At 35.7% G+C, this 11,273-nt stretch overlaps 1 protein-coding gene and 1 long non-coding RNA gene across 2 annotated transcripts; one reads left to right on the top strand and one right to left on the bottom strand.

Moving 5' to 3' along the window:
- The first annotated feature begins 8,559 nt into the window (after nt 1–8,559).
- On the top strand, nt 8,560–9,105 carry LOC115769240. Its single transcript, XR_004018723.1, has 2 exons — nt 8,560–8,660; nt 8,725–9,105. It is a non-coding gene; the product is annotated as an uncharacterized LOC115769240 (long non-coding RNA).
- Nucleotides 9,106–10,235: 1,130 nt separating this feature from the next.
- Nucleotides 10,236–11,177, bottom strand: LOC115769299 (protein CDV3 homolog). Its single transcript, XM_030714026.1, has one exon. The coding sequence runs from the start codon at nt 11,031–11,033 to the stop codon at nt 10,317–10,319; it is 717 nt and encodes a 238-aa protein (XP_030569886.1). The 5' UTR covers nt 11,034–11,177; the 3' UTR covers nt 10,236–10,316.
- Nucleotides 11,178–11,273: the final 96 nt, after the last annotated feature.

Genomic DNA, 11,273 nt, shown 5'->3' with positions numbered 1-11,273 from the left:
GAGGTTGTAATGCAAGCAGCGAGCAACAATAATAAAAATTCTTTTAATGTAAATGCAGACAACAGATATAACATATATGCACACAACAAAATATACCATATATAAATGTATATATATATATATATATATATAAATATAATATACTTATATGAATAAACAAATTTTTAATTCCCGCTGCGGCGGCAGCTCACAAAAGTATGCAATGAAAAGTGTTGGACATGTGTGCGTGTTTGTGTGTGTGTGTGTATGCATGCGTGTGTGGTGCATGCAAATGAAGTTATCCTGCGGTTATTTGTGGCTGTCGCTCGTGATGTCAGTCAGCCTGAGGCGTGGGCCGGGCTGGCAGTCCTGGCCTGGCCGTCGAACAGCCAACAGGATGCGTGTGCTGTTCTTGTGGTTGTTATTGCATGTTGTTGTCTGCTTTGTTGTTGTGTTGCACTGATCGTAGCTGCTTGACAATTGATTAAAGTTTAATTGAATTTAAATTTTTTTTGCAACTTAAAGAGTTTCCGTTGTGTGCTTGCAAAATGCGCGCACACGAAATTTTTCTTTACCCTTGTTTTTTTTGTTTAATTTTTTCTGAGCACCGAATCCGCTTAGCAGACACGCAAGCTGATAGGCATGTGGCAGCGCCATATATATATCTCTACGTATATATGTAGGCGAGCTAACACTATCTTAGGCACGTTTAAGCCAAATTAATGATGGCAATTAGTTGCATTGCACTGCGCTTGGCCAACTTCAAACTGACCGATTTAGCATGGCGTCATTTACGATATTGTACTGCCATTTGTTGCTGTTGCTGTTGTTGTTGGTTTAGCAGGTGTTAACCTGATATTGTATTTGTTGTTGTTGTTGTGGCCACTCACTGATTGCCCAAAGTGAAATGTGAAACTGATAATTTGCTGTTGGCATTGCTCCTGTTCTATTTGCGTGTCATTAGTTGCATTTGCCATTGGCTGCCCTTTAAACCATTTAAGCGGCTACCTGGCTTAAAACAAATTTATTGAGCCAGCTGCACATAAACATGATGATTTGTCTAACAAAGCTTGAGTAGCCAGAGTTATATAAGGTACGTTCTAGAAACCTAGAATTTAAAGCTGAACAGAACTTAAAGAAATACAGTTTCCATTTTGATCTTGGTAATTTCTTGATCTGAAACGAATGTTAATTTTACCACAGATTTTCTAAATAAATACTTTTAGTATCATGTGATTATTAATGATGACATATTGGCATTTTGGTCTTAATTTCTTCTCTAGGTTTATTCTGTCAATGTTTATTATAAAAAAAAATTAATGTCGCTGAATAGCAAGCTGGCTTTACTTTAAAGCAGGGTAATATCATTTATCAAGGACTTTAAGTGTCAATCTAAGCTCCAAATAATCAAAAACAGAAAAATAAAGCAACAACCTAGATATTCCCCAAAAAAATTAAGTGCAGTCTAAAGCCAAACCAGTCCGAAGATAGAGAAATATATAATGAAAAAGCGGCATGTCCTTGGGGCGTTATCTCATATACCTTTAGGTACATATAATCATATTTTTTGCTCTTATTTGTGCCTGCTGTTTTTGTGTCTTTGTCGCAATAATTTGGATTTTTTTGCAGGCTCTTTTCTGTAGCACTTTCACTTGCCTAGCGCTCTAACTTTCTGTCGGTTTTTTTTTCTATTCATATTTTTTTCTTTTGCTAGACATGATAATGCTCACTTTTGCCATGTGAATAATGATGTTCAGCTGCTGGCCAAAAGCTGTTCAACCTTTTCTTTTTTTTTTTTGTTTGCCCAAGCATTTTTTCATTGTCACGGGCGACGACGCGCCGGCTGATGGCAGTCGAATGATAATTTAAAAATAAAATATAAAAAAATGCTGAATATATTTAGAAGTGGATTTATGTAGCAGAGAGGAGGAGTGCATCGTTTAAAAATGCAGGTAAAATAATCTCCGCAATAAAAGCTTTGTAAATAATCGCTTGAACAATTTTAATACTAAAACAAACATATGTCACACTTGAACTTATTAAACCAATAATTTAACCAACAAACCAATTTTAACAATATGAAATGCAACTAAAAATTACACAAAAAAAAGCCTGAGGCCTAGCCTTTGTTATTATGCAAAACAATGGAGTAAACACATGTTATATAATTATAAGAAATCGGTGGGAAAAGTATATAAAATATATACATTGGCCAAAAATTAACAATTTGTGTGCATGGTAAGCGGCGTTTGTACAATAAATGTTTAAACAACAACAACAACAACAACAAAAACAGAGCACAAAAAAGAAAAACCAATAAACTTTACACAGAACTCTGGCAATAATGGCAATAAAAACAGAATGCGACATTTTTGCAAAAATTAAATGCCACACAATAATTGGGAGTTTAACTTGCGCAACAAAGCTTGAATACTCTATGCTAAGTGAAAATTCAATTTTATTGTATATATAATGTTAAAAAATATTATATATATAAATTAAAAATATTCTGTAGAAAATTTCAATACAAGAAAATACAAAAATTTTTTGCACATTCAGCTTAAAATGTTGCATGCAAATATTTAATCAACCAGCTCAAAGTCTCTTAAAGAACGTAACATATCCAACCAATAAAGTGTATTACCCTTCGGTGACTGCATAAAAGACAAAACCGCAACAAATTACAATAATTTACATGCAATTTTTAAAGTCGACAACCGACGAACCATTTCGACAATTAACACGCAAATGAATCCTGGCCTGTTGAGAGGCCAATATCTGTGCCACATTCTACCGCAACTTTCACTTGTGCATGCACAGACATGTTCACACATGCTGCTGTAGTTCAATTCATTAAATCATTTTTACGAAAGAGCAAAATAAATACAATTAAATAAATTAAAAATTTACGCCGAACAATTTCGTAACTAATTAAACTCAAAAATGTTTCTCAACTGCCTTGCTCCAATGCAAGCTAGCAACAATAACAATATCAACAGCAACAGCAACAACTAACTAATAACAACAACTAATAATCAACTGACCAAAAACTAAACTCAAATTGTTCACCCAACTACATATAAAACAAACATTGTGCAAATATTTACATTTGAACTTTCGTTTAGTTTAACTTTCTAAATTCTTGTTGTTTTTTGTTGGTTACTCCCAAATTATTACTTCTTGTTACATAAAGTATTCATATGTGTTTTGCATTCGAGATAGACGCGTGTCAAATTTTCATTCTGAAGTTTGAGAAGGCACGACAAATATGTCAGAAGTGTATGCCTTAAAAAATAATATATTCCATACAAAACCCTGCTAATTCAACATTTAAGAAAGTTCGCAAAAACCTGCATTATATAATACCAATAGTACAATTAATATAGTACATTGAATAAATAAATATTTTATATTATTTATTATTGTAATATAACTTATACAAAAAATATTATTATTTTATATTTATATTTATAACTAATTATAATTTATTTTTCATATTTTTATTATCATAAAATATTATTATTATTATCATTATAATTATTATTATTATTATTATTATTATTATTATTATTATTATTATTATTATTATTTTTATTATTATTATTAATATTATTATTATTATTATTATTACTATTAGTATTATTATTATTATCATTATTATTATTATTATTATTTATTTGTTTTTCGAAATTCAATGAAATATATATTTTTTGAGGACTTTTCAAATTGAACATATGTTTACCAGGTACTAATATTAAATTCTGTGGCTCAAGGTTAATAAATTACATTACATTATTCATACATAATAGTCAACAAACTAAAAAAGTTGTGTTTGATCAAAAAATTATAAGGAACAACAATAATTATAACTAAGATAATAATTCATTGTTAATTATTAAAATTTTGTTTATTATGGCGCACATTTTTCTGGAACTGTTCTTCAAAAATGTAAATGAATGTAAATTAAATTAATGTAAATTAACCTTCTTGACTTAAACGAAAATAGTTTTGAGCTAATATAATTTCACTGTATAATGTATTCCTTAAACTGAAAAGAATATAGATCAGCCTTTTGTTTTGTTTAAAAAACTTGGTCACACATATGTGCAACACATATGTGTCACATACGCTCTGCAGTTTTTGTTGATATATGTATTTTGTGTTATTTATTTGTACAATTTAGTCAGAATTCGCGACTAGCGTAGCCTTTTGGGGTCATATGCTCGCTTTGAGCAGCCGTCCGGCATTCCGAATGCAGCCCTGAGCCAAGTGCTCGCCCACTTAAGTATGCAACACAAAATTTTGGCTCGCATCACGCATACGTAAAGGCCAAAGCCAAATAGCTGGCAAGCTGTCAGTGTGTGTGTGTGTGTGTCCGCCTGCGTATTTACTTAGACAAAACGTGCGTAAAGTTTTAATTATAAACTTTTACTTGTACTCCTTTTTGGCTGGCGTAAAGCTCTTGGCAACTTTCTGGCCTGCATGCATTTTATGACACTTTACAGACAAATTGCTTTCTAGATTTATGTTTTTGAACAGCTGGAACAGCTGTTCCTCGTTATATGCTTCTAATTTGCCGCATGTATTTAAATTAATTAGCTCGACGTATTATAGCAAATTTCAAAATTTTAAAGCCCTTAGGCCAATAAGTTAAAACGATCTGAACCATTTTGTTCAACACTTGCAATTCAATTTGCTTGCGAAAACATGATAGAATAGTACATCTTTCGATTTGCTGATAATGTAATACTCTATTCCACTTTTTCCTTGGCCGATACGCCCATCTATATGAGTTTCTCATTGAATGTTTTCTAAACTATAATTTGATAATAAAAATACTCTTGTGTTTATTTATTATAAAATTACTTACAACGTAATAAAAAATATGTGCAGGGTACGTATACTTATTTTTTATTCGCACTCTTGCTGGTCAACATATACTGAAGGAAAGATGAGAAAAACTTTATATTATAGCTCTCTGTAGCATTCAGCTCACATTCAAGAGACGGGCCATCATTTCAGCTTATTCTTTCTGCTCGGTTCCCGAAATTCCAAAGAATGCGTTACATATTTAATGGTATATATTTAAATACCCGCAGCGAAGTGTAACTCACAAATTCTAAATGCAAATAGTAGGAATTTTTGATTGATTTGTGTTGTTGTTGTTGCTGTTGCCCTCAATTTGAATACCTTTTTGTATAATTGAAAATGTAGCAAACGCAAAAATCAATTTAATTAATTGATTGCAATATGAATGAGAAAATGCAAGTCTTGAAGCCTCAATTGAAAACCGTTGACCCAATGGAATGTGGCTTTTGATATGGCACAATAACAAAAAAGTCAAATTGTAAAAGAGAATTTTTAATTTCAAATACAACTGAGTGCCGTACAAATATTTCCATTACTTTTAGTTTTTTCTATAGTTTTGAATTTCTCTATATTAAATGCTTTCAAGAATTGCAGCAGATCTGGACTTGAGGGTTGCCTGTTTTATTTAGCTTACTTTATTTTACATCGCGTGCTGGTTTCATATTTCGTTTTCTTTGTTGCGGGCGCTCCCAAGTTAAAGAACTTTAAAAATCTGGAGCTGAATATGTTGTGACTGTTCTTGTTTAATGTTACGTGTTTGCAGTTGCTTTTGCTACTGGTGTTGTTATATTGCGCATAGCCTCAAGCTGCTCGAAATTGAGGAAGTTCAATGTCCCCATTCAAAACGGCATCCGTGCAGCGGAAGTCCTATCGCTGGACTTTTGAGCTGTTGTTATTTTCATTTTGATTTATGCGCGAAGCAGCGCCAGAAAAACTATCAAAAAATATATAATCTGCACAGCAGATTTTCAAGTGTTTGATGCTTAAAAATAATTTACTGTTTCGAGAAGGAAAACGAAATGTTGGGCAAAAGTTGAAAATGTAATTAAAACTTCACTCGGTTACCGAGCATCTAGTTATTTCAAAATTACAATAACTGTGTGCTTATATTAATAAATATTAGATTTTCGTAATGCTTTTGTTTTCAAGAATGTGCGATTTAAAGATTCAAATAAGCCTCTGCATGTCAGGCTGACGACTGTATGCGTTCCGGCAAATGGCATCAATCCGTCAATTGGATGCATGCATCATCATACTGCGCGAACTAGTGCGAGTCAAGAACACATTCTCTTTCTCTCTCTAGCATTCTTCTATCCCTCTAAACTGGTTGAATTTTGTGTTGAAATCCGTTGAAGTCGATCAATGCCACCGCCATGAGAGCATAACTTATGCCCATTGTAGTTTTGCAGCGAATGTTTTATTGAAATGCACAACAAGTCAGTTAGTCAGCGAGTCACTCAGCCACTCAGTCTAGCAGTCAGTCAGTCAATCAGTCAGTCAATCTGTCAGTGAGTCCATCAGCAATTGAGCAATCAAAAGCACAAAACCCCAGAGTGTATGGCGCTGTGAAGACGTCATGAAGCTGAGCGGATGCTGACTTATAAAGCGCCGTTGCATGCAATTATACGCTCAAATGGAGTTTGTCTATTGCCAATCGTCTATTGTGAATGATTCAAGGAGTATGTATATATGTGTGTGTGTGTGTGGTTTGTATTGTGCGTGCATGTTGTGTATTGTACTTGTTTGAGTGCTGCTGTGAGTAAGCGCAAACAGGATTATGTCTGTCTTTTCTTTTTTCGCATACCCCTTGTAAAATGGGCAATAGCAAAGGGTATAAGGAAGTTGAGCAAACGTTTGTAACAGCACGGGAAGGAACTGTGACGTAGAAGAAATTTAATCCATATGTAAGTGTCATCAATCTCAATCAATAGAAAATGCTTACAAATATTTTGAATACGCAAAGCTATAGCAAGACGATGTCTAAGTTCCGGTTAAAAGAACCTTCAAGATGTCAAAGTAAAAGAAGAAGCTGTTCGAACTGCAATTACTTTTAATTGTTCAATTGTGCCTGTCCAATCTTTAAACTTGATTCCTTTTTGGGCGACTGCAAGCCTTCAAAGCTGACGGCCAAGTGACAAAATGTTGAGGTAATCAACTCAATTAGCCGGGGCGCACAAGGGTTTGTACACACAGCAGCTAAACAAACAACAACAAAACAAAACTCAATTAGATGCCATAACTAAATAATCACAAACACATTTAAGCAAACAACGAAAGCAACAGGAACAACACTTTCAGATTCTAGGCGACAACAGGACAACAACAAGAACAACAATGTTGTGCGCTGTGTAAGCAGAAAAACCAGGTCAACAACAACAACAACTAGTAGAATAATTTTGTGAAACAATGACGACAACTGCTGTGTGGAAAATTGCTTAAAATGTGCAGAAGCCAAGCCAAAGAACCCGGCAGCTAGGGAGCAGGCAGCAGGCAGCAGGACCAAGGGAGCGACTGCTGCTGGGAAGCTCGGAGCTGGGCGCATTCCAACATGTGACGCACGTGACAAAACTTGTCAAATGAGTTTACTTCGCTTTGACTGTGAATCCGGTTTGAAGTAAACAACGCAAGTCCTGTTGGGAGCGGGTGTGTGCTTGTCGGCAGCTGGGGAAAAACCAAAAAGACCCGACTAAAGGAACAGTAGCATATTTCTCTCTTATGAAATGCACAGTCAAGCAAAGTGGTTCGGGCTCTTGTGTTTTTTGTGCCTTTACGCAACAGCTAAAACAATCAAAAAGAGAGAAACTAAAAGTGGGGCTAGTGGCTACACTTGTTGCTCCGCTCAGCTCTGAGTTATGGCTCCATTCTGTACAGCACGAACAGCCTTGAGGGGAGAACGGCGAGCGACACTGGAAATATTTCACAAGTGCAGTGAAGTGTATTTCTATTTGATACTCCCTGCTTTGGCTACCAACCAGGCACATGACTACACAGATTTATTTTTTAGTTCTGTTGGCGCTGATTTAACAAAAGTCTTACAGAGCACAAATGCTAATGGTTAGCCTGGGGACCTGTAAGAGCAGAGCAGGGATTCGGCTGGGCCGCATTTGAGTGGCATTCAGAAGTAGCTGGGCTGAAGGTTATATTCAGACCTTCCAGCTTACCGATTTAATGGCTAAGCAACAGAGTTTCTACTAGTTATGTAAACGAAATTTCCGAAACATTTTATATCGGTTTTAAGCAAAACCTAATGCAATACACAGATGTAATCTGCATAACATCTATCAATTCTTAGCAGCTCTGCTGATAAGCAACAGGCAACATTTTGAATGGATATTTGAATAAATATCAGCTTTGGTTCTATAATTTAGAAATAGAAATAAGACTTTTGGCATTGTCTTACACTTGGAAGAAGTTCTATATGAAAAACATAACTTGAAAATTTTTTACAAAAATCCTTCTTTTTGGATTTTTATAAATAAAAATTCGATTTTCTTTTGAAACTAACATCACAAGTTTCTCCTTCTGTCTTTTGCCAGTATTCAGCCAAGCCCTAAAATCAACTGTTTTGTTTACTAAAAGTTATTTAGGGTTAGCTAAGGGACAAATTTAAATAAAGGCATGAACAGAACAACTAAATATTTCGAAAAACGCGCCCAGTAGGCTTTGGCTTGCATGTCCCAATTTGAAAAGTCCGTTTCAGCCCGTTGCCTAGTTTTTATTCTCATACTCGTCTGGGCTCTCGTACAACAAACATCTTTTGGAAGTAACCGAAAAGTAATTTTCTGACAACCTACTTCCGTAATCAGGCTAAAGTGAGTATTCTTAAGGAAAAATCCTATAAAATAGTTAAAATGTTTATAAATTCCCCCTTTAAAGAGCAAAACAAAAAAAATGTGTAATCCTTGCTTGCGTTCAATGCCTGGCACCTGTTGTGGACCAACAGGTGGACTGGGGCCCTGTGGCTTTTGCGGACCCTACAATGGACAGTGGTTTCGGGCGATAAACCACTGCTGCGGTCCAATTGGACCATACGGCTGTTGTTCATGCTACGGACCCTTTGGTGGACACTGTTAGCCTGCTTAGAAGGATAGTAGGTTTCAGCAAACATATCAAAAGACTGGTTATCGGCTAAAGACGTAATAGATTTTATTAAAAGGAAGAGGCTTCTGTGATTTGGTTGCCGATTCCTAAGCTATATATAAGTAATAGACCGAAACTTGTGTTGTCTCAAACAATAAATCGACTGTGATTCTTAATGATTTTATTGCTGAACTGAGTATTATGTTCCATTAAAGTAGGTGTGATCGAAACGGTTCCTTTTGCTTTCATTGAATAAAATATTTTTGAACATTTAAGTAGAATATATCTGACTCTGCTTTGGTTTGAAGTCTTAATAGGATTGCACAATGCCTTCGATTCTTTCTACTTTAAAATGGCATTCAAAGATGTGCCACAAATTTTCAGAATCTGCATATATATCATATGTATAAGTAATTTGATAAAGCGGATAGACAGACGGTCGTGGTTAAATTTAATCGGCTATTGTGGCTTCTCAGGATTGTCATTTATATATACAGTTGCGGCCAAAATAATAGTACAGCAATGCATGTACAAATTTAACAAAAAATTTCTATTTGATGCATTTTAATTTCGTATTAAATTTTTAATAAATTTATAAGCAAGATATATTTTAAAAATACTGGTTTTAAAATTCAACTTTATAATTCTAAACATAAATTAATATAAACATTAACAATATTTATATTTGTTTTACTGATCGAAGCAAATGATTAAATATTTATATTATGGGATATAATCAGTTGGGTAGCAATTTAAATGGCATCGCGCCTGGAATCAATCAGATGCTGGCATCATATTAATTAATGCCAGAAGCTTTTGATAATCTCCCACAGCTTGAACTCTAATTGTGGTGTGATCGTGTGTATATTTTGTCAAGTTCCTTAGCCTTGAATGATTTGATTGATTTTCTTATCTACTTCATTTAATAAGGCTCTGATTTATTACGGCTTAGTGCTAAAAACAGACTATTTCCCAGTCTAGGGACTGTTGTCTGCAACATTCATTGCTTCTTAAGTTAGTAGAGTCATTTACATGCCTTAAGCTCAGCTGTATAATACACGTTATTTATTCATAGTCATATGCGTGCTTAAAATATAATATAACGACATGATAAATGCCAAAATATTTTGTTACCAACATTTGCGCGTGTTACGTAAAACAGTCCGCGGGGTGTATTTAGCGCTAAAGCGATTTGATTGTAAATATTTGGCTAATGACACGTCGGGGAGTACGGTCGAGGCTGTGCAGAGCTGAAGTAAGCGAGACAGATTTAGACTGAGGGAGAGAGATAAAGAGCGCTGTTGTGTACTTTTTTATCGGGACTCAAGCTTTAATCGTTGCAAATTTAAAAAGTGTTAACTAGAAGAACGGATAATGAAATACGAAAACTACTTGGCACGCTTCGAGATGCGTGATTTACAGAGTGATGGAAAGAAATCGACATTATTTAGATCTGGTGCCTGGCCCTTGGCCAGCTTCACTGGCACTGGTGGCGCCTGTTTACGTGGACGTACACTGAACTCGCTTTGGCTTTGGCGCAGAGCTGGCGGCACATAGACTTGTTTTTTGGGCGCAATGTTCGGCTGTGATTTAATCGTTGGCTGCGATTTGCGCTCCACGGTCTCCACGGCCTTGGGGCTGAAGCTGGTCAGCTCTGTGGGCTCCAGTTTTAACCAGGGACAAGCGGGCTTGCCCATTTCATCGATAGCCTGACCTACGCCGAGCCCATCGCCGCCAGTGTCCTGATATTGACCGTGTTCGGCTGCCAGCTTTACCTCCTCGCTGCTGGCAACCACGGCGTTTGAGCTTAGGACCAGTTTTGAGTTGCGTTTTAAATTTGGAAATGGCTGATCGTGCTCCTCGGTAAAATCGCACCATTCGTCCTCCTCGTCGATGGTCTCATCGGAGAAGCGAATGCCGAACTCGAGTGGCGAATGTTGACTGTTTGCCACATCCAGCTGCAGCTTCTCATTGCTGTCCACCTCCTGTGGCGCTTTGGTGGTCTCTTCCAGTGTGCGATAGAGCTCGTCGGCGGCCAAGAGATTTGTTTTTGTTGCGGACTTTTTTCGGTCCTTTTTCGCAAAGAAATCATCTAAACTGGACATGAGTGTTTCGTTTTGTTTTTTTAAATTGGTTTTTGAAAATCACGAATTTCGTTCTGTGCTTTTAGAAACCAAAAATTTTATGATACTGGGCTAACTTGAGCGATATTAAACATTGAAGCGGACCCTTTTGACAGCAACTGCTAGGGAGCTTACGTATTTCAGCATTTATGAGAATTATTTTGTGTTCCTTTATTAAAATGTTTTGATTAAAAAAGCAAGGTATGCTAGAAATTTTTAAAT

This window comes from Drosophila novamexicana, unplaced genomic scaffold, assembly GCF_003285875.2.
Source record: "Drosophila novamexicana strain 15010-1031.04,08,12 unplaced genomic scaffold, DnovRS2.1 tig00004549-arrow-arrow-pilon, whole genome shotgun sequence".
NCBI lineage: Eukaryota > Metazoa > Arthropoda > Insecta > Diptera > Drosophilidae > Drosophila > Drosophila novamexicana.
This window is presented reverse-complemented; position numbering and strand designations above follow the sequence as displayed.